This window comes from Bicyclus anynana, chromosome 3, assembly GCF_947172395.1.
Source record: "Bicyclus anynana chromosome 3, ilBicAnyn1.1, whole genome shotgun sequence".
Lineage (NCBI taxonomy): Eukaryota > Metazoa > Arthropoda > Insecta > Lepidoptera > Nymphalidae > Bicyclus > Bicyclus anynana.
The window spans coordinates 14,662,232-14,686,512 of NC_069085.1; the positions used below are offsets into that span (position 1 = coordinate 14,662,232).

At 32.9% G+C, this 24,281-nt stretch overlaps 3 protein-coding genes across 3 annotated transcripts; all 3 read right to left on the reverse strand.

The window, feature by feature from the left end:
• Nucleotides 1–241: 241 nt before the first annotated feature.
• On the reverse strand, nt 242–3,229 carry LOC112052561 (mannose-P-dolichol utilization defect 1 protein homolog). The gene is made up of 4 exons (XM_024091688.2): nt 3,012–3,229; nt 2,736–2,934; nt 1,413–1,617; nt 242–579 (listed from the first exon to the last, which is right to left on the reverse strand). The coding sequence occupies exons 1-4, from the start codon at nt 3,097–3,099 to the stop codon at nt 328–330; spliced, it is 744 nt and encodes a 247-aa protein (XP_023947456.2). The 5' UTR covers nt 3,100–3,229; the 3' UTR covers nt 242–327.
• Nucleotides 3,230–4,511: 1,282 nt separating this feature from the next.
• On the reverse strand, nt 4,512–15,528 carry LOC112052563 (UPF0430 protein CG31712). The gene is made up of 5 exons (XM_024091689.2): nt 15,217–15,528; nt 14,973–15,132; nt 14,379–14,579; nt 13,227–13,310; nt 4,512–11,448 (listed from the first exon to the last, which is right to left on the reverse strand). Exons 1-5 carry the CDS (start codon nt 15,369–15,371, stop codon nt 11,287–11,289), a joined length of 762 nt encoding a protein of 253 aa, XP_023947457.2. The 5' UTR covers nt 15,372–15,528; the 3' UTR covers nt 4,512–11,286.
• Nucleotides 15,529–19,712: 4,184 nt separating this feature from the next.
• LOC112052568 (tubulin glycylase 3A-like) lies at nt 19,713–22,956 on the reverse strand. The gene is made up of 3 exons (XM_024091698.2): nt 21,918–22,956; nt 21,193–21,708; nt 19,713–20,625 (listed from the first exon to the last, which is right to left on the reverse strand). Exons 1-3 carry the CDS (start codon nt 22,954–22,956, stop codon nt 19,844–19,846), a joined length of 2,337 nt encoding a protein of 778 aa, XP_023947466.2. The 3' UTR covers nt 19,713–19,843.
• Nucleotides 22,957–24,281: the final 1,325 nt, after the last annotated feature.

Here is a 24,281-nt window from a genome sequence, read left to right on the forward strand (position 1 = left end):
ATTCAATGACGTGATGCTATGATTGGCCAGCTGAACCGGCTTGCTGTTACAGGCTAACTAATGTGACGTCGGGTTGCTGTTAAAGGCTGGCAGGTGTAGGCACGCTGTGTTTGGCGGAGCTTATATGACTGCAATGTTGCAATCAAATTAAATACATGTATTATTGACTTATTTATTAGTAACTAGCTTGGTGATGAGGGATCTTAGATCAATACACAATACCATAAATAAAAGAAAAACGAAAAATCTATTAAAATTTATTCAAATATAAAACACAAAAACAGCCATCAAAGTAAATTGCTTAAAAAAATATTTTTACCATTCTACTTATATGCGCTTCTTCTTTTTCTTATTTACATTTTTGGTGGTCTTAACTACATTCCAATACCAGAATAGTTGCAACACCAAAGCTCCATTGGCGATTGTTGATACACAATATGTGATTATTATGATAGAATCGCCAGTTTCCTGAATAGAAGTGAATATTCTTGCAATACTGCCTCCAAACAGGAGGAGGCAAGTGACTGCAGACAGTTGACCAGTACTACCATTCTTGTAGTTTGTTAACACTTGAATGGACTGAAACAGAAAACAATAATTAGCATTATCCTAATCAAATTATTGCATGATTGGATCAAAAATAAGGAGATGTGCAGAAGAACTCTAAGAAAGAATTAAGTCACTGACATAGCTCAATGGGACGCAAAGCTCTGGCAATGCTTTGAAGCTACATAGTTTGAAGAGCTGATGGACGTTGGGGTACCAAGGTGCTGGAATGGTGACCCAGCACTAGAAAGTGCAATACTGGCACAACATCAAGCAAGCCACAGGGTTTTACTGGATGCTGGCGGCTCAGGATTGTGATGTTTGGAAGTCTGTAGGGACTTCCAAACAAGGCCTATTTCCCGCAGTGGACGTCCATCAGATGATATGATGATGATGATGATGATAATCAAAATTATTTCAGTTTTCGTTAATAAGAATTGCTAGTCAAAACATTTTCAGTGAGAATTGAGAATGTCAATTTATCTCAACTGATGCAATATAAGATGGCAGTATATTCAATCCATTCCCTAATTGGTTTCTATGTTGCTATGAACATACCTTAACAATGTCTTTCGATAGGAAGAAAACTAGCGATGATGAACAGATGTGAATCATTTCAGGAAATATTTATTCAAAGGAATCAAACCCAGGACTAAACAATTATAGAAAAGAATCAGAGAGGTAGTCATTAATCATCATTATGATGACAAGATTGTCAATCTCAAATGGTCAAAGATCAATTACTCTTCTTAATCACATTGTGCATATTAAATACATATTATAATTGTTTATATAATATTGCTATGCAGTTTTTCAAGGGTTAAAATTTTGCCTTTTTACTATTTAATAAAACATCAAGTAATTACCTTGGCAATGACAATTATTGGAACATTAACAGCTTGCATGTTCCACAGTACATCTTTAGGTACATAACCACTGACTACAGCAGAGACAAGCCCTACGTATGTAGCAAGAAACACTGTAGCCTTGCCTGGTGACCCACCATAATGTAGCACCAGTGATGCAATAATCGCAGTCTGTATTGCTAAAAATGTACCTTCACCCCAAGCACTGGAAAAATACACAATCATAAATAGTCCAGTTATGTTAGGATAATATATTACAGACATTGCACAGTTTTACCCACATGGTTCTAGTTCTCATAGGAATACAGGGATAAATTTATGGCCCATAGCACTCTGGGGATAGAGAGCAATATTAAATAATTTTCCAAATCGGCTCAGTAGTTTCCGAGGCTATTCAAAAACAAACAAACAATAGCATTTTTCCTCATTATAATAATATTTCTTATTATAATAAAAATATACATTCAAAAATACAAATGAACCAAGAATGCTGATTTTTGGATATTATGTCATATCTAGAATCCAGCATTCTCATTGGCAAAGTCTACAGACCCCTTTATAAGGGTCATCTTAGTGGGTCTCTCTCCATGGGTATGATGATTACTGAGAAGTAATAAGTAGTAAAACAGACAAACTTGAGACTTTGACATTTGGGATGAATCAAGCAAAAAAAAAAGCAATTCTCTTGCAGTTTACCAACTTTATGTATAAGTATTAACTATCATTTGAGAGTAAATTTAAATAAAAGATACAAATATATAGGTATGTATAAATATTAATGCTCATAACAATGAATATGTTAATGTAAGATTCCCTAGCAGAGATTACCACTACAATAAGGCCTTCCTTTGTATCTACTTCCTTCAAATTGTGCTTCTGTAGTATTCCTTTGTTATTGTAGTGAACAATAAAATATAAGAAATGAAAAATAATCTACATTTTATTAAAAGTTACCTATTTTATTATTATTAGGTTGAGCAGGGATAACTACACAATCAGATAAGGGGAGTGTCGACATGCCAGGGTCTCCTTAACCCTACAGCTAGGTCATAAAGTTTTTTCTGTACCACATGATGGACCTGGTGCACATTGAATTTATAGAATGCGAATATTTGTCTCTGATACAGACAGACACACAACAGTTTCATATAACTTAACTATCTAAAGGATCACAGATTGTCATAAAGCTAAACTGCTATAGGAGCTATTTAGAAATCTGTAATATGGTATTATAAATAATTTTTTTCATGTCTAATAAAGAACATGTTTAAACAATGTGCTCATATTTAGTATAGAGGTATGGTAACATAAACTAATATATACCTGAAAGGGAAGTTCATAATATAACTGTAGGCAAAGTTTGCAGTTATCGCAAACAGTTCCAAATACACGCCATAAATATTTATACCCTCAGCACTTTTATTGGCAACAATTTTTAAAATCTGAGGCACTTTCACCAAAATTGAACCAGCAATGATACCTATGCCAAGTCCTTTGCTTAGCGTTGCTTTTAAACATGGTTCTGCGAACAAGAAAGGATTAAATTTATTTTTTTCTAATTACAAGACATTTGCGAAAAGCTTAAATAAATAAACTTACCGTCGAGAAAGTTGTATCTGACGAAAAATTCATTGTAACATTTTTCTGATAAGACAGACAATATCATTCCTTTTAGGAATTCTGCCATTATGTAAAACAAACTGTCTTACTCTTATCCTTATTCAATATTAATCAATATTTATTCATGTTCTGCGGGCACTACAATTTACAAATTCAATTGATCAATTCAAATTCAAAGTTCAATTTAATCAAATTAACTTTGACATTGACAACGACATTTGACAATATTAGTGATGACGTTGGAACTGTGACGTTGAAGCTACTGCGTTCCATTTAAACAATATGGCGTTCATCTTATTTGCCGACTTTTCAATATCATCATAGTTTTAATCATAGATTTACGAGTCGGTACTAGGTACTTATAATTCTATGGTTTTAATCTTAATCTTTAGTAAGTTTATCTTTTTAGCCGTTTGTGGTTTTAGTTATTGAACACTAATCGAATTTAACAATTTGCAGTTGTACCGAATCGTAAATCTATGGTTGAAACATCATTCAGAAATTATACTTATATTGTAAGAATTTATATTACTCTTGAGGCTTGAGGTTGAGGCCAATTCACCAACAAAGTAAGATTTTCATGCAACCTTTTGACTCTCTGTTTGTTAGGTACTTATAATATCAACCCATATTCCATTCCCTTATCACTGCTGAGCTCGAGTCTCGGTTTAGGTCAATAGTCCACCACGCTGGCCTGATGCGGTTTGGCTGACTTCACACACGCAGAGAATTAATAAGGAAATTCTCTGGTATGCAGGTTTCCTCACGATGTTTTCTTTCACCGTTTTAGATACGTGATATTTAATTTCCTAAAATGCACACAACTGAAAAGTTGGAGGTGCATGCTCTGGACCAGATCCGAACCCACACCCTCCGGCATCGGAGGGAGTTAATTATTTCGCGGGCGTCCGCTAGTTGATCATATACTTCGACTGAGGGATAACGTCTAGCAAGTCAGGACCCCGATCAAATTGACGGCCTCCGTGGCGCAGTGGATTTACAAGACGGAGGTCCTGGGTTCGATCCCCGGCTGGGCCGATTGAGTTTTTCTTAATTGGCCCAGGTCTGGCTGGTGGGAGGCTTCGGCCGTAGCTAGTTACCACCCTACCGACAAAGACGTACCGCCAAGCGATTTAGCGTTCCGGTATGATGTCGTGTAGAAAGGGGTGTGGATTTTCAACCTCCTCCTAACAAGTTAGCCCGCTTCCATCTTAGATGGCATCATCACATAACATCAGGTGAGATTGTAGTCAAGGGCTAACTTGTAAAGAATAAAAAAAAAATTGATCCGATTATTGGAGCAGTATGTCGTCTATCTCCTAAATTCCAAATCCTCTATCTTATGAGAAGGGAGGCTTGATTCCGTGAGGCCGTTCAATTAGACATAATGCTATTGATTCTACAATTTAGGTAATTGACCTCGGGAGTCGGGAAGAAAAACAAAAAGACAGGCTAGAAAAGAAAATGAAAAGCACCATACGGTATTTTACTGCGTCTTTATTAAATGTTTTTAGGATGTTATTTATCAAGGATCTTGTGCTATAATAGTATTTTGCGAATTTCTAATACTAATAATTAAGCTTAAAAAAGAATAATGCAATATATACATTCGCATGGTTTGTCAATTTGTATAGAACAAAATGTTAATATTGAACATTGGTAATACGCCAACCAATTATTATCTATCTTATTGTATGCTCAAAAATATTATATTATTAATGAATCGGTCACCCTATCTAGTTGTGGTTACCAAATCTTAAATTAAAACCCTAATACTACTGGGAATAGTGCCAAAAGTATTATGAAAATCTCCTAACGGGTTTAGGTACAACTTTAGTATGTCAACGTCATACTTGAAAAACTTCTATGGCGATTAAGTTAAAAAAAACCGATAAACGAAAGACGAAGTCTATATATTTGTCAATTTGCTATGGAATGGCGTGTTTTACCAAGCAAATGGCCCTGCAGGGTCATTATGTATCTCGGTGTACCATTCAAGTAATCAATCACTAAATAGTTTTCATCGTATTTTCGTTTTTGCAATCATCTAACATTGTGTTTTAAACGAAATTACACAATTATCGTCATTTTACGTAACGTAACATTAGTATAGTAGTAGTAGCAGCAGATAATAACGTTATTTTAACGAAAAACTGGTATTTATGTAATTTTGTTGAAATAATCATGTTAGATGATCGTAGAAACAAAGAAACATTGGCACTTTATGCAAAATTGTGCAGTTAAAGTTATATAGGTGAAAACACAGTGTTACATGATTGCATAAACGAAAATACGATGTAAAACAATATAGTGACTGATTACTTGAACGGTACACCGAGTTACATAATAACCCTGCTGATGGTAAGTGGGAAACCATCGCCAATAAACAGAATTCACACATCCTTCCATGTACGACCCAGTGTTCATCAATCTGACACCGACAACAGATGTCATCGGATGTAGACATTGAAAAAAATATCGAAATATGGTTATTGGTGTGTTATCGATATTTTTTTACTGCCCACATCACTATGCGCGCTGCAGACAACGCTGTATACTAAATTACTATTACTAAGGCCTAGTTCGGATTACTTTAGTACGAACGTAGAACGATTTTTGGGCAGTAAATCCAAAAATTGTTTGTACTCGACTAAAAGTAGTCTGTACGGCCTATAAAGCCTAGTTCGGACTACTTTAGTATTTTAGTCGAATAGGTACAAACAATTTTTGGATTTACCGCCCAAAAATAGTTCGTACTCGACTAAAATACTCAAGTAGTCCGAACAAGACCTAATACTTGTCCGTCTGTGGGTAGCGTGAGGCGTAGATGTAGGTGTACCTTATGTGCCTGTAAATTAATGTTTATCATTTAACATGAAATTTGATAATAGCCGGAGTTGGACATACTGTATTGCTTATAAATTAATGGTATACATAATTATTTATTACAATTTTTTGTTTTATACATACAGCAATTTTAAGAAAACGTGTGTTAGTCAAGATATTAAATATAATTTGGGTATACAATGCTGTTGTTCTGTGTAATGAATAAGCGATGCTGTACTTTTATAAAATCTAATCTAAGAGTACCTAAAAGTACATAATCTATTATATTGACATATTTTTTAATTAAAGTATATTTATACAATAAAGTACTACTACGATATTGCAATAAGTCGAGCAAAGGATTTTTGTTCTTACATTTTTTATAGATGTTATAAGGATGAGCAATAATATTAGCAAATGAATGAAAAATTTGAACGAATGTGAAATGAACGTGAATGAAAAATTTGAACGAATGTGTGAGTGAGTGCGAGTTCACTTAAAGGAATATATACTAATCTATGCATGTTTATTGATGCATTTAAAATATATTGTAATGTAACATTTTAACAATACTTACTTCCAAGAATGTATGTACAACTTTGCTTAAAATAAAAAAAACAATACGAATTTCCAAATCAAAATAAGGGTTCCGTTTTTGTACTACATACGTTCGGAACCCTAAAAATCAACGAACCTTTTAATGGAATCGTGAATCATGCTTTAACAATTCCATTAACTAATTGTGAACAATCAGGAATACGCACAAAAAGATGCATCATGCATGATGCATTTCCGATGACGGATTTTTTTTTATACGATTCGTCTTTCAAAATTTCTTTCGGTCTATAATGGGAAAGATCAATTATATTTAATTAATTGTAATTAATTTTGCTTGTGTAAACGAGCCATTACAACATATGTAGCGCGCTCTGTTGCCCATAAAGACTTATGGCAACGTATAGTGAAGTACCTACAACACTTGTGTCGATATCGATAATGAAAAAAAAAATACACACAATAAATATTGCGTTGAAATATAAGTGAACAAAATGAGCTTGAGTAACTCGCACAATTTGATTAATTAATTATATTAAGCATCAATAGCATACAGACTGACAAAACTTAGATTTGTGTCGCCTAACTGGAGTGAGTGAGTGCTTAAAGTAGGTATAATTTGGACTACGAACTAAACAAAAATATTCATCTTCTTAAATTAGCTCACCTACGTTCTATGCTATCAATAAAGTGCAAACATAAAAATCTCAACCCAAATAATGACAGGCTCGGCAAAGATATATAAACATTGGAAATGAATAAAAAGCTTGTAAAATTCTTAAATATTTCACCTTAGTGTTAAGAGACATTACATTTAGAAAATCTATGTAATTCTAATATAACAAACAGTTAATACCTACATAACAATGATCGGTCACGTATCTTACAAAGTGTCAGTTATCCATCAACTGAGTCATGAAGCCAGTAGGCCTAACATGCAACCCACGACATTAACACGGGGGAAAAAATCTACCAATATCGCTCTCTTTCGTTGCATTGGGGCAAAAGAGAGTGCCATATTTCCGATCCGTCCGCTATTGGTTGATTTGTCTTCACAAGATGTCGTGGCGCACATGTTAGGCCTACATAAGTAACAATATATAGATAAGCATTCAAAGGGACATGATTGTGGTCTGACGACTCAATTGACAAAATTGGTAATCGGTACAATTATTACAGAAGTAATCACACAGCTAGACTGACACATTGTAGTGGCATTATTAATAATTACAAGAATATCGACGTCAAACAATGTTTTATCCCTATAATGTAAATATAAAACAATTTTAATTGAGAGACGTCCTGCTTTGTCTATCTATCCTTAGAAAATGCGACAATTACAAAATAAAATCAAAATAAGCAATAATTTTGTTCTATAACTATTTCTAGTAAGCCAAGTTAGAATTTACTTTTAACAATTTATTAATCAAATTTATGTTGAAATCTTAAATCGAAAACAACATTATTAATACATACTTAATGCTGCATTTACTTAAAGCGTATTACAAAAAAGTATTGAGCAATATCAAAATATGTATAAACCATAATATGCAAAGATTTATAAATAACGAAGTTATGTTATTTCTTCGAAAGCTTGGAGAGTATTTTGTCAGATTAAGTTGACATTGTTGGTTTAAGCCGGATTTATATTTGTTTGAGGTGTCGTGTCGTGACGCATCAGAACAGAATTGGTATCATACATTTTGTATGACAACGTTTACACTTGTGTGTTGCGACATGTCGCAATGGCTTCAGATATGCCGCATACAAAATGTATGATATCGGTTCTGTTCTGATGCGTCACGATACGACACGTCCGACAAATATAAATCCGGCTTAAGCTAAACTATCGCAGCATATTGCAAACAAAAATTCACTGTATTTTTGTATGTAAGAAAACACTTCAGAAAACAACTTTGAATTTTGCATTGTTTATGAATCAACTGAAAATGTTATTAAATATCAAATAACATGACTATTTCGATTATTTACATAAATATTTTAAAGACAGGTAAATTTAATAATTAAAACAAAATAATTAATTGTTTATATTGATAGGCATTAGGATGTTTGTGTGTGAATTTGAAGGAGCGTTGGCAAAACAGAAACATGTTTAATGTTTAAAAAATAATATTAAACGGTTTTCCATGTCACACCTATAAATAATTTAACAATGTGTCTTTACTGTGCTGACATTCCTTTAATGACATTTTCCTCTAAAAGTTTTAAAAAAATCCCCTAGGCGCATCACCGTGGGGATTTACAAATTGACATTATGACCGTCATATTATAGTAAGCAACACTTTTAAGTAAAAGTAAAATGGGTGATATTTTCTTAGGGTAACATTAAAATTAGTTTTACTATTGATAACGATTTTGGGTAAAATGAGTCGATTTCAACTGCTTACTTTATCATTAGTAAAACTATTTTTAAAATTTTAGTGTACAATAGACAGTAACAACTTTATTGTAACTGTAAAAGGATTTAATATTTTGTAGCGCAAGCGACATTAGTTAATATGGAATATGTAGATGTATTTTAATGAAAAAAAAAGGATTTTTTATCGCAAACGCCTAAACGCAATCATTACTTTAAATGAAGACAGCAATTTTTGGACTTTATTAACAAGACAGATTGTAGCAGAGTTACAAAATATGAAATTAAAAAAAAAAACATATAACAGAGCACAATTAAATTATATTTAAGATTTTAACTAAACCAATTTTGAGACTTACAACAAAGTGTTAAATTTTGATCAAACATATGCCATACCTACTCATAAGTATTGGTGAAAGTATCTATGTCGATCTGTTGACCATTCATACAACATTGTTCTCACAAATATTTCCATGGATAGTGCCATAACCAGAATATTTATAAGATAAACATTTAAAGACGTACACAAAACAGGGTAATTATTATCATGACTTTTTAAATTGTTTTATCATAATTTGTGAAATATATAATAATAATTTATTGACAATAGTAATTAATATAACATTTATGATATTTTATATTATTGAAAATAGTATAATTATAAATTATGTAAATAAATAATGAGAGAAAATTAATTACATACTTATCTAATGAAACGTTGGCAATTCCGTGACTTGAAAAATTGACGTGAAAATTATAAATGTAAAATTAAATGAAAATAAATAAAAGAATAATGGGAAAAAAGTTATCCCATGTTACTCTTAAAACTGAAAAAAACACTACCTAAATTAATTAAATCAGACAAAATCCCAACTTGTATAACAATAGGGTAGTTAACTCATTAAATTTAATACAAACAATATTAATTTCGTGTAGTGCATGGAATAAGAGTCCGTAATACAGTGCAACCTCGATATAACAAATCGGAGGGGAACAAGAAAATATTCGTAATATCAAGTAATTCGTTGAACTGAGGTTTGTTATGTTGAGGTTAGATTGGTCTAAAATTCGTTATAAAGAGGTAAAAGAATAGTTTTATTCACCTCAATATTACGTACTTATCTTGTTATAGCGAACAACATCTACTAATAAATGATAACACATTTTTATCAAATTACTATAATGTATTTGCTATGTATTTAAAAACAATAATAATTTTTTTTTTCTTACATTAATAATCAAAAAGAATTAAGAAGTGGTTATACATAGTAGCTTAATCTCAATTTTTTTCATTTATTAGAAAAAAAGTCATTGATAGTTGTCTGTTTACCACCGGTATGAGTTATGACATCCAAAGCGCAATCTAATTTCGTGATGGATTTCACTACATCGTCACTCAAAGCTCCCTTTTTGAGAAATACAGATTTTATTGTAATCAAAGCATTATAAGCATCTTTTATTGTGAAATTATGCTCATCAATTTCACCCTCTTCTTCCTAGTCTTCATCCGCTTCTGCATCAGTAACTGGCAACACAGATGTGACGATGTCAGCAACTTTACAAGTTACTTTACAAACAAAAGCGTTTCGAAACATGTCGAGACATGAATCACATTATAAGATTAAGAGTTATATTATTGGTAGAAACTTTATATAAAGGTTTTGGGTTGGCAAAATTCGTTAATTAGAGGTATGAATACTTTTTCTTGATAGTTGAAAATTCGTTATAAAGAGGTTGTACGCAAAGAATGTTCGCAACGTAAAGGTATATTTTATATTGACTCTTATGGACAATTCAAGGGGATTACGAAAAATTTGTTAAATCGAGGAAGTCGTTATATTGAGGTACGTTATATTAAGGTTGCACTGTATATCGATATCAATTAAAACTTAATTTAAAAATTATGTATTTATTAAATTTTAACAAACGTCAAAAACGCTGTCGTCCATTTTGTTACGTCACGATGTTACTTGATGTCACTAAAGGAACAAACTATAAATTTTATCAAAAACTCCGTTTGCTTAAGGTTTAGTGTTTACATGACGTTATTAAAATATCGACCATCATGGCCGACAGCGATTTGGCTCGTATTGTAAAAAAATATTGAAAAATTGATTTTTTTACATATTCGTGTCTCAAAATAATAGATATATAGTTTCAATCTAGTAGAACACTGATGAACAGTTTGAGACTCTTTAAAAAAGTGTCAACTAACGTGTTTTTCAGATAGCATGGGTACGGTGACAGTTGCCTTATGACGTTCATAATACGCACTATTATCGTGAATCTCGAGAAACTTTCAATAGTGAAATAAAAATGTCACTGTACCCATCCTATCTGAAAAACATCAAGTATTAAAATCTCTTTAAGTCGCCATGAAAAATTACCCTCTCTATTCTAATTTCAGTTTTCAATCCCAGTTATGACACTATGTAAATTATATCTAATTTAGATATATTACTAACTATTATTTTTCTTACATGGATAATTAACACATCATAGTGGTTTTAATGAAAATGAAAGTTTAGGTCTAGAGTTATTTTTGCCTAAGATTTTCTTTTGTTCCTCCTTAATTCTCTTTTCTTGTTCCCTTTTCAGTTTTTGTCTCTCTTCGTCCATTTTACGCTGTTCTTCAATCATCGCTAACCTTTCTTCAGCCTGTAAAGTTTATTTCAGACATAAATAATAGATTTCTACTTTCTAACCAGATGTTTTTTTACTGTGCTATGTATTTTGTGTTCCAATAGGTTTGGATTAGATCCTTAGGCCCGCCCTAAGAATCTAATTAAAAGATTAAAGTACATTTTTGCATCTATGAAGCCACTGCCAATATACCTATATTAATAATTAATTAATAATTACCTAATGGCTGTGATGAATAGTCAGTCATACTTATGTTACTAATACACTTTAGTCACACTATCATTTTTTATAATTCACAAGAATAAATACATTCAGGTATTTCAATCAAGTCAATATTTCATTATTTCATTCAGTTCCAAAAACATTGTCAAAAACAACAATAACTTTAATTCTTCAGTAAATAAAGAGATGAGACATCTCTCATATAAAGATAATATACTGAAGAAAAAAATAAACAACAAAATATTGTTTAATTTATGATCATTTTGAAAATATAAACATGAAGGAAAGTAATGAGGTCTAAGATGAGACTCTTTGCCTTAGTAAAGCCATAAAACTAAATTCTTGCCTTGCAGGTGGCAGAAAACACGGAAGAGTATAAAAGCTTTGAAGCAAAGCAGTGTGCTGGTGACCATTATATCAATCACAGCAATGCCACAATTATTACACTCATCATCATCATCATCATCATCATCATCATCATCATCATCATCACCATCATCATCATCATCATCATCATCATCACAATCATCTTCATTAACTAGCCATATTCTCACTCACTGTTGAGTCCTCTCAGTATGAGAGAGGTTAGGCTAATAGTCCATTAAGCTGGCTCAATGCAGATTGAAAGGGATACCTTCATACATGTAGGGAATCAAGAAAATAGTCTGGTATGCAGGTTTCCTCACAATGCTTTCCCACCATACCATTTGAGACATGTGATATTTAATTACTTAAAATGCACCAAACTAAAAAGTTGAAGGCTCCTTGAACCAGATTTAAACATTCACTCCGAATTGAAGGCAGAGCTAGAGTAGCTACTGGTAGGTGTAAAAATAGCTAGTAAAATATTTCACACTCCCTTTTTATAATCGTGATTTTTGGATTTTTATATGAAAGATGGACAACAGCCCAATTTCACACATATTGTAAAAAATCTCATACCCATGTGTTTAATATTATACTATTTACTGGGAGTAAAAAGTTATCAGTAAATAAAAAATCTGATGTTAATAAGAGATATAAACATAACAGCTTTATGAATTGAATCATTAGGGCAGCTATTATTTGTAATTTGATGACCAAATGGTGCAGTATCCTATGATGTATGATGAGTTTCCATTTCCCCCAACTGGAAAATTTATCATATCAACATTCACAATAATGTGACCCTTATTGTCATAAACTTATTCTATTTATTTCACTCCATTATAAATATGTACCACCTGGGTATAGTTTTCATACTTTGGTGCCCGCTGACCTGTATATATATGGCAGAATAACATTTGCCAGGTTAGTCATCATCATCATTATATCAGCCTATGGACGTTCACTGCAGGACACAGTCTTTTGTAGGACTTCCAAACATCATGATCCTGAGCCACCTGCATCCAGAGAATCCCTGCAACTTGCTTGATGTCATCAGCTCACCTGGCAGTGGTCGACCAAAACTATGCTTTCTAGTGCGGGGATAGCATTCTAGCACCTTGGGACTCCAACATCTATCAGCTCTTTGAACTATAGGTTCAGGCCATAGGCCACAGCCAGTTTTGTATTTACATATTATAACTTACCAGTCGTCGCTGGGCTTCTTCTATCTTTTTATTATTTTCAGCCATGATATCCTCCAACTCTTTCCTTTTACGAGCTTCTTCCTCCTGTTTGATAGAAACAACATATTAATACAATTTCAGACAAATTAAAACATATACAACAAATATTCAAAATTATATAGCAAATTTACACATACAGTGAAGAATCAATTTTCCAGATCTAAATATCAACACATTTGTGATTTCTGGTCAAATTTATAAAAATTAACACATATAGTTATCAGAATGCTTTTAGTACTAGTCTGGTAAATTGAATCTAAGCTAATATTGATATTGAAACATGTTTTCATCAAGAATTTAATACTTTAATACACTCATTTAATTTTTTAATAATAAACATTTAATATTAAACAATCTGTTTCATTTTCCTATTTATGAATATATTTTGTTCTTGTTTCACAGTTCTCTATAATAAATGTAAATATGGTGAGATTGAACTTATTGACTTTACTAACAGTACAAACAAATGAATAGTTTGATTTTTCTAAAAATCATACAAGTTATTAGCTGGATGCAATTGTATGACTTAACTGATGTAACAGATATGGTTTTATACAAATAATAGGTTGAGAAATACCTTCAGCTGTCACGGCTGGATCCTCAAGCGGCATCTCCTTAAAACTCTTACGAGGTCTTCGGGATCTTGTTCAGTCTTCTGACCTGACTTATACACTACGTGACTGCCAAGGACAGTCAAGTGAACAATTTTAAAATTCGAGCCAGTCACCCTTACAGCGTAAATAATACGACAGATTGTACAAGGGACCTGCCTTGCAAATGCACAAATACATGCTTGTTGTAACTGAATGCAATGTGGAATTACATTTGAGATCAGCTGTCGCTGTCTCAGTGAGTAAATAATTTAACAATTCAAGAAACAATTTCTTGTTTGCACTCGAACTACACCTGACTGGACCTTTAACAGATATGATCGAAAGAATACTTTTATTAGTTTGCTTGGGTTCATAAATTGTTGGTATAATAATTAGAACATTATATGGATGTGTTTGTGGGAATAAATCAGATTTTTCCCGCGGCCAGAGGAGTCACATGTAAGAGCAACGTAGTATATGTTGCTTTTACAGATGACTGGCAAGAGGGAGACATAATTACCTGTCTGGCCAGCTCCTCCTGTCTCTGCTGTTCTCTTTGCCTTTCCAGCTCTTCCATCATCTCTTTCTCCATCTTCCTTTTTGCTTCTTCTACTCTTTTTGCTACTTCTTGTTCTATTTCATCCTTTCGCTTCTCGAGTTCTTCCTCCACTTTCTTCTTAACGAGAAGTTCTATTCTCTTTGCTGCTTCTTCTTCTACTACCTACAAAAAAATATAACTGTTGAAGATTGGCAAACTGAAACAAGCATGTTTTATTTACTTCATCAACATGACTGCAACTTCAAATTATGATACAGTCTTAGATAACTGTGAACTTGAGAGTCGGAAATAATCTATTTTACCAAAATATCTTATAAATACTTGTATGCTAATAAGTTGACCAAGTGAAGTAGCAAAAGCCAATCTCATTGAGCCAATTAAGCCAACAATAGAGACAAGTTGGCAATTGGAACCTCGGAATCTCTTAGCTATAAAGAAAGGCATTTTCAAATGTGTTGGGCCTGAGAATTTAAGAATACTTAATCATCACAGTGTTAGAACTTAGAAGTAACACTTAATTATAAGTATCTTTAGCAAGTGATGTTAGTGTCATACCTTTTGTTCCGCCTCTCTAACGCGTCTTTGTCTTTCCATTTCTGCTAGACGATCGACTTCATCCATTTTGCTGCGACCTTTAGACTTCTTTCTGCTATGTCTACTACCTTCATACGATCCACCTGAACTAGAAGATGAAGATGCCGAATGCGACCTTTTTCTGAAATATCGTTCATCAGTTAGTACAAAAAGAAAATGTTGCATATACATAATGAATAAAAGTGACGGGAAAAACACAAATTACCGTGATTTAGAGCTACGTTCCCTGATTTTCTCAGCGTGTTTAGAACTTCTACTCCGCGACGACGAACGGTCTTTTGAGCGACTCTTCTTTCTTGAATGTTTGCTACTTTTATGGTGACGCCTTGGCGTTTTACTTCGTGATCTCGAACGAACCATATTGAGCACTAATATCTAATAGCGTTAATGTTGAAACATTCACAATCACAATGATTAAAAATTGCAAATTAATAAATCACGATTGTTCAACTTCACAAATGAACGCATTTTTTTTATCTATGGAAGTGGAACGCATTCCGGTTTTCTTTAATTCAAAGCAGTGTTGCCTACCCTAATTAAAGAAAAGTAAGTGTATAGTGGTAGAAATCACGAAACTAAATTGAAAAATGAACTAAAAATTGAAAACGTTTCATGAAAAATATTTTTTGAAATTGTAAGAAAGTATGTTTCATGAAAATTGATTTCATGAAACATACTTTCTTACAGAGATTATATTACCAGGATATTAACACGAAAAAAAATAATAACACTAAACTTATTCTATAGTCTATCCATAGATAGTAATTGTCCATTCTAATAATACTTCTCCTTTCGGATGCCTTTTTATAGTTTTCAACAGCTCATTCACTTACAAGTTTAATTTGATTTAAAACTACAGTTTAGTGTATTTAGTCAACTAACATCTTATACTAATATTATAAAGCGGAAGAGTTTGTTTGTTCGTTTGTTTGTTTGTTTGATTGGACGCGCTAATCTCAGGAACTACTGGCCCGATTTTTAAAATACTTTCAGTGATAGATAGCCCATTTACCTAGGAAGGCTAGAGGCTATATTATATTTTTAAAAAATTAGGGATCCTTCCTGAAACTCCACTAATGTAACCCAAGGTGTACAAAAGTTTTGTTTACATGGCGTGCGCTGCAAAAACTATTGATGGAAGAATAAAATAATGTACTACAACTTTGTAGAACACATCATTTTCTAGAAAAAATGTCGCACCAGCATATATCTATCTTCTATATTTTAGTAGATATAGCACCTGTTGAACTCTAATAAAATAATTAAATCATATACTAAGGTTTACGTCATGAATTACACAACTTAACCTAAATCGTTATCAAAATAAATTACTTATTAATCAAGAGGATATTATGGAAATAAAATTTGCCTTTTACAGTATGTCAATTAGTCAAATAGTTTCGGAGATAATACAAAAATTCTAAAAAACGAAGAAATGCTGCTAAATGACGCCCCGCGATTTCACCCACATAGTTCCTGTTCCCGAAAGAACACGGAGTAAAAAAATTGCACGTGACTCTCGCAAATAACGTAGCTTTCTATCGGTGAAAGAATTTTCAAAATCGGTTTTGTAGATCCAGACACGACGGTGTCGTAGCCGCTCCAAATACAAAATACAAAAACGAATTCATTCTCGAGTCAGTACGAGACAAAGCGTCGCATCAGTAACTTTCAATATTATTCCAGAAAATGGCGTCTTGTGTTTTTAAATGTTTCAAAAACTGTTTACAAAAACTAAAGAAATAAGATGAAGTATTTTTATTGGTAATTATTGATTATTTCATTAACTTATGTAAATATTGTTATTGTTAAATTTTGAAATACAAATTATGAAAAAAGTTTATATATATGCGGATGTCACGAAGACGCGTGACGTTTGTTTTTTATGGGTTTCACCGGCTTCACCAAGCAGCTTGTAAAGACTCATTCTGTATGATCTTTATTCTGTGGGTATGATATAATAATTTTGAGTTCGATCCCGTGTAACAATAGAAAAATATTGTTTCTTTTTTTGATCTTCTCAGTTGGTTTCTTCAACCATTTTATAAGTAAGTAAGTGTTTTATTAAACCTCTATGAAAAAAGTCTGATTTTTGTTCAAAAATATTTCATATGCGGAAATAATGTCGTGTATTTAAATTCACGCGCAGGGCGCTGCAGTGCGCTGACAGTAACATTGGCTCTGTGATTAAACTGTTTTTAAAATTTTAAATTTGCAAATTTAAGCTTATTTTTATGAAATACGTGTAAAACTGTGGACAATGCACAAGTGAAAATGTTCTTAGCGTCATCCGACAACTAAAACAGTGAAAAAAGTGCCTAATCATAAACGCTTCTACTCGTCAACCGTTTATACATATTGTAAACAAGGAACTATGTTCTCGAATAAATCGTAGTTTTCTTATGAAAATAATACTACTACATGCTAATTACCTATGTTAATAGAGCGAAAAGACAATAATACACAGTGAAATTAATCAAACGAAAAGAAATAATACATACAAAAAAAAAAGTGAAGTGACAAGAGGGTCAAAAATAAAAAACATCAAGTTAAATGACAAGTTAGAGAACAACGGTAGCCGTTGCAGATTTCATCACGAGTGTCAAGTCAATCGGTGGCGTATTGGAAACTACGTTTGATTTCACAACAGAGTCCCTCAGTTCAAACCCCAGTTTAAAGAATTGGCTTTATCGGTTTTTTATTTTCGGTTTTTAATTTTAACCTATAAATTATATTAATTAATAATGGAAAATATCTTACAACTTCTAAAACAGATACAAGAAGATCTGAAAGAAACCAAAGACAGTGTCAAAAATAGCGAAATTACGTTGTTAAATAAAATAAACGAGAAATTCGACCAAGTACAAAGTAGGTTGCAAAACTTAGAAGAAATTGTTAGCTCACAGGAGCAAAGACTAGACCTACTTGAAAAACGAGTCAGAGTAAGGAACATCGTTATTTTCGGCGTGGAAGAAAAAGAGCGTAACTACGACGACCTAAACAAAAATATCCTGCATTTATTTAATGATGTTATGAAGGTAACTTGCACGGATTTGGATGTACAGGCCTTGAGAAGGATAGGTAAAAAAGGCGAAAAGACTAGACCAATTGTTGTCACATTTTCTACATTAAAAAGAAAAATTGAGATTTTACGCAATAAAAAATTATTGGAATACCAAAATTGTTATATTAAAGAAGACTTTCCGCGAAATGTCTTACTTAAAAGACGTGAACTTCAAAAGAAGGTAAAAGAAGAGAGCGAAAGAGGAAAAAAGGTATTTATAAAATATGACAAATTAATTATTATTCCACAAAATGAAACATCAAATAGACCAAATAAACGACATCATTCAGAGTCTCCACCAGAAAAGTTTAACCGACTTGCAAATAACAAAGAGCCTAAAAGAGCACAGAAAAATAACACATTAACATCCTACTGGAAGAACAAGCATGGAGAAAATTTTATTCGAACAGAAAAAAATTCAATTCCTGAGTCAGCCACATCGAATCATAATAGCACAGAAAAATAGCAACATAATTATATCTACGGACCCTCTCTCTCCTCCAACACGAATGGTCAGCGTGGAGGAGTATGACCAAAACCCCCTAGTTCCACTACATAAAACCTAAAACATCTCACCTCTCTGAACTCTCCAGAAAGACTTAAAAGTAGAATTAAATAATGCATTACAAAATATAAAATATGATATTAAGCCTTCCTAAAATTCGATATGAGAGGTGCAATATTGAATAATTCAGACTTCATTTTCGACGTGAATATTTTCTACAGAGAGTAGAAACCAGAACTATGTGAGTTCAATGGTAAAAATAAAAATAACAGAATTCTCTGATATCTCCGATAGATGTACAATAATTAAAAGAAGAAAAAAAAAAAAAAACTAGGGGAGGCCTATACCCTATATGGGATCCTTATAATTAAGATACTCTATACGAATAACATATATATAAAAATATATATATATAATGTACTTTATAATAAACTAACAATTTGAACCTATTTAAAAAAAAAAAAAATAAACAAAAAAAAAAAATTGTAACTTACAAAACTAACAATAATATTATGTACCTACTAACATTAGGTTTAATTTCAACTAAAACTGTAACGCTAAGGAATAAGGATTAATAAATGGCTTTATTATTATTATTATTATTATTATGTAAATTCACTTCTTTTACTCGGAGTTATTCTTTGATTATAATAATAGTAAAAAGTGGTAGAAATTTTAATAGATTTATTATATCTACCAAAAAGTTTCTACTAATGGTAGCACTGGATCACAGACTACAAATAAATAATCAAAAAGAAAAACATTTGTTTTCTTTTGCCACAGAGTTTGGCTCTCAAAAATATTTGCCACAGAGTTTGGCTCATGTTTGGCTAATGAAAATAGACTTAAATCGCCCGGCAAATTCAAAAAAATAACTATATACTAGTTATTCAGTCGCTATGCGCCATCACAAAATCAAAAAATCTTAGGCCTAACATGCGACCCACCGTAATATCTCGTGAAGACAAATCGACCAATTAATAGATCGCGCTCTATTTCGATATTTTGAGTTCAGCCATTTTATCATTTTGCGCCGTGAAGCCTCATCAAAAGCGCATTTTAATCGACCCCAACTATATGGACTGACAACATCAAGCGAGCCGAGAGTCGATAGGTACAACCAGCTTGGACATTGGTGTTTGGAAGTTCCTACAAAAGGATTATATCCAGCTGTGAACGTGCATTCGGCTGTTATTATGATGATATTAAAATATAAACGTCGGAGAGGTTGTTAAAGTAAGCAAAATTGGGAAGGCAATGGTTTTATATTTTCGAAAGGTACTCTTTTTCTTTATTATTAATAAAAGACACTATTTCGGCAGTTGCACTCTTAACAACTTGTGTAAGGTTATTAAACTCCACGTGATTTGGCTTTGTAACATTTTTACCATCATCAAGTGCATTCAAACGATTAAAATGAATTTGCTGTATTGGGCCGTAGTCAACAATACTACCTTTACCGTGAGGTCCATCGTCCAATTTGCTAAAATTAAAAGTCTTGATCAGATCGTCCAATATCGTTACACGACTAACAGAGTTCTTTACAAGACTATGAAGGTTAGTAACGCTGCAAACTTTCTGTATTGGATTTAAAGACAAAGATGGATTAAGCTTCAAGCCACATTTGTCGCTGAAACTATAATCAGATGGAATTCTTTCCATCAATTTATCAAGTTGCTTGTTAACGGCACTAGCTGTCACCTCCATTTCGTATTCAGATAAAGTTTTATGTGTACACGTATCCTTTTCCTTTTTATCGGGAAATGTAAAATCTTCCTCCGGCTGTTTCATTATCATTTCCGTGTTATAGGCTTCTTTTAATAATTTCCGCACTTCTTTAACGTCATTCTCTTTGCCAATTTTGGTGTCTTCATACATTTCTTGTACCTCAATGTTTCCTTTGTAAAAATAATCTAAGGGCAACGAATATCCGCGTAGAGACAAATCAGCAGCGTTACCATATTGTGGCATGGTCACAGGCTGTCGATAGATGCGTTCAAATCTACCCGTGGAAGCTTTTGGATTACTGGCATAGTCAATGACAACTACAACAAAAGTAAATTATTTACATTAGTTATTGTCTTTAATCGTATCAATATAAACTCGTAACTGTAGTGTAACTGAACAGTGTGAGTTTCTCTATCTGACTCTATCTATAGTATCGTGGTAGACAGATTTCGGAGAATTTGAAACTCATACTGTCAGGTTTTAAAAACATCTTAACAGAATAACGCTATCGCAAGATATTTCTAAATTGATTAAAAGTACTAAGATTTTTAAGAGAGCCGTGATAGCCCAGTGGATATGACCTCTGCCTCCGATTCCGGAGGGTGTGGGTTCGAATCCGGTCCGGGGCATGCACCTCCAACTTTTCAGTTGTGTGCATTTTAAGAAATTAAATATCACGTGTCTCAATCGGTGAAGGAAAACATCGTGAGGAAACCTGCATACCAGAGAATTATCTTAATTCTCTGCGTGTGTAAAGTCTGCCAATCCGCATTGGGCCAGCGTGGTGGACTATTGGCCTTATCCCTCTCATTCTGAGAGGAGACTCGAGCTCAGCAGTGAGCCGAATATGGGTTGATGACGACGACGACGACTAAGATTTTTACCTTTTATTATATCCGATTGGACCGCTGGACAAATTTGAGCTGTAACTTGCGTGGTGTGATTTAAATCTGGACAAGAATTGATTTCTATAAGCCACGGTTTGTATTCTTTGTCCAGTATAAAATCACACCCGTACAATTCAAAACGATTCTTGCTCACAGACAGGGAGTCCTGGGAACTGAGCATGATACTAATGATGGACCTTTTCATTCCCGGATAAATTATCGTATCCCAGACATCGTCTTTGCCAAGTTTATTCAAATATGATTTGTACTTATTGAGGTCCCACATGTTATTATGTGGCAAGTCTGTATGTCTTCCTTCACAGTTGGCGTATTTTCTTTGGACGGCATTGTTCGTCAGATGGATTGATTCGTGATAATTTTTCAAGCTGTACTTTTGTGAGCTAAACTTTAAATAGCAATCTTTATACATCCAAATGATCAGTGGATATGTGCTTGTTACGAGGTAATATTGCCTGATATCAAATTTTGTTTCATATATTAGTAGAGGTTCTTCTGCAATAGTAATTATTAAATTGTTAATTGTTGTCGAAAATTCAGATTATTTTTATCAAAAATTAATTTTCTAGATCGCGTGTATGGTTAACATCACTTTAAAATCATTATATATTTGGTTGCGTGTATTGGCTGAGTAGAAATTGGGTGAAGATGAAATTCAAAAGCTTTGAAAATATTTTAGAGCACAATATGAGTAGGTTACTTACCAATATATTTTTGTATGACATACTTTGTATTTGCTTTATTCAATAAATTCATTATTACTCCAAATTTAGACGCCATACGGATACCACGCCCCCTTGAACAACAACCAGGCTTAATTATCCAAATGTTGTGACAACCTTCACAGCTTAACTGTGGTCGATACTTGTGCATTTCTTTCAGCAAAAATTTCGAATAGCTGAGATATACGGGCAGCTTTATCCCTTTGTCAGTCTGAAAAACGCCATCCTTTGCTATGATACAATAATATTTCTTCAAAAAAGAATCCCATTGACGAATGCTAATAGGCTGAATAAGCCGATCGATATCCTTATTTTGCTTTCTCAATAGATATTCCTTACAACGGTTTATAGCAAAAACCATAACGTTTATAGAAATTTGTCCTGTGGCGACGAAAACGGGTCTATCGTTAGCTACCATTGATAGTATCCATTTTAATAAGCTAGTACATGCGGTGATTTTGTAATCTTTTACAAATCCTTCTATATCACCGGAGTCTGAGGTACTATATGACCGTGGACAGCTAACTTCAGCCACATCTTCTATATGATACCAATAGTTTCTTTTTATTGAAGAACAAAGCCCTTGTTTTGAAGTCCACGTTGCATTAATTTGTAATTTATTAATAATTGTATTACAATCTTTATTCATATCAATAGTAGTGTCCCGCCGCTCGTCTCTTGTGCGCCAAACAAAATTCGGATCATATTTTTCAACAAAATTAGATAAACATATTCTTTCCAGTTCATGTTGTATTTTAGTTTTACTTGAGATATCAGTTCGAATTTTCGATAAGTTCATTTTATTTGCCGGAATTTTTTCCACCCAACCTCGCTCTAATAATGCCCTTCTTACTGCACTAGAAGAACCGCTTATTGAAAATATCTTCTTGTTTCTTATTGCTTGTGCAGCTAATATTTTTAAATCTACAAATCTGTTAGACTTCTTTTGACAGCTTGACATTATATACGACTTTTCCTTGCAAGACAAACCATCAGATGAGTAAATGCTGTCGTTTGGCATTTTTGGACGACCTTTTGATTTTCGCGCCGAATACGAGTACTTTAATTTATGGAAAGGTGAGAAAATGCTCTTCACTCCACCTGTATCATACCGTTGATTCTGTGAAGTGTCATTATTTGTTATTGTTATGTTGACATTGTCTTTATGTTTTGTAAGTTTACGATTAATTGTATATCAGCCAAAGATCATTACTTGATATGATTTAACAAAACGTGCTCCGCCTTTTTTACGGATTCCATTTTTATTGACATTGCTTGTGATTTTTCTTGGAAAAGACTTTGATACGATGACTTTCTACAAACAAATGATGAGTTGAGATATAAGTCTTTAACTCTATTAAAAGAAGAGCAGTCATTAAATGACTGTTCAATAATAATCAATAAAACAACAGCAAATTTTAGGTTCTGTTTTTATAGCTTTATAACTGTTAGCATAAAATATGTTCTGAGTATGCCTGTTAGTTTTATATGACTTTTATTATTTTGAATAGTGTTTTTTGAAGTCCAAAAATTAACAATCATTTAAATTTATCCTATGTTAGTATCTACTATATAAAAATAAGTCGGGTTTTCCTTCCAGACACTATAACTCCAGAACTCACGAACCGATTTCCACGGTTTTGCATTTGCTGGAAAGGTCTCGGTCTCCGTGAGGTTTATAGCAAAGAAAATTCAGGAAAAATTTCAACGTAGAGGTAGTTGAAAGTTTACATCGAGTTTTACGCGGACGAAGTCGCGGGCGTCCGCTAGTTTTTTATATTAATTTATATTTAAGCCCATAACTATAATCTCACCTGATGATGATGATGATGCAATCTAAGATGGAAGCGGGCTAAATTGTTAGGAGGATGAAAATCCACATCCCTTTCGGTTTCTACACAACATCGTACCGTAACACTAAATCTTTTGGTGTTACGTCATTGTCGGTAGGGTGGTAACTAGCCTGCCGTAGCCTCACACCAGCCAAAAAATTATGTGTGGGGCTATTCACTATTTCAATATACCTATACCTACCGGGAATACCTACCGGGAAAAATCATACTTATTAATGTCAATCTCGTGTTGTTACATACCTACTGTTTATATGCTACTTGCTTCTAACTAAGAGTACCTTTACTTGTGTTATTTGCACTAATTAACTCACATTTTTTCTCTTTAAAAGTTTTCTTGTTCTACATGGCATTGTTTCTGTTTAATTTGAATTCGTATTCGTGCAAACGTTTTTCCATCAAAGGAAATATAACTGTTAAGAAGAGCAAGATATCAACATATATTTGTTTTCTGTATCAGATTTGTAAAGATATGAAACCAGATTTGTTATATTTA

Excerpts from the sequence above, each read along its gene's own strand:
- LOC112052561 (XM_024091688.2), bottom strand. The coding sequence starts at position 3,099 with ATGGCAGAATTCCTAAAAGGAATGATATTGTCTGTCTTATCAGAAAAA. Across the intron at positions 1,618-2,735 it reads ATTATGAACTTCCCTTTCAG|TGCTTGGGGTGAAGGTACAT; the intron begins GTATATATTAGT and ends GTATTTTTCCAG. Across the intron at positions 580-1,412 it reads CAATAATTGTCATTGCCAAG|TCCATTCAAGTGTTAACAAA; the intron begins GTAATTACTTGA and ends TTTCTGTTTCAG.
- LOC112052563 (XM_024091689.2), bottom strand. The coding sequence starts at position 15,371 with ATGGTTCGTTCGAGATCACGAAGTAAAACGCCAAGGCGTCACCATAAA. Across the intron at positions 14,580-14,972 it reads TTAGAGAGGCGGAACAAAAG|GTAGTAGAAGAAGAAGCAGC; the intron begins GTATGACACTAA and ends ATTTTTTTGTAG. Across the intron at positions 13,311-14,378 it reads AGGAGGAGCTGGCCAGACAG|GAGGAAGAAGCTCGTAAAAG; the intron begins GTAATTATGTCT and ends TCTATCAAACAG.
- LOC112052568 (XM_024091698.2), bottom strand. The coding sequence starts at position 22,956 with ATGCCAAACGACAGCATTTACTCATCTGATGGTTTGTCTTGCAAGGAA. Across the intron at positions 21,709-21,917 it reads TGTCATACAAAAATATATTG|AAGAACCTCTACTAATATAT; the intron begins GTAAGTAACCTA and ends TTACTATTGCAG. Across the intron at positions 20,626-21,192 it reads CCAATCGGATATAATAAAAG|TTGTCATTGACTATGCCAGT; the intron begins GTAAAAATCTTA and ends CTTTTGTTGTAG.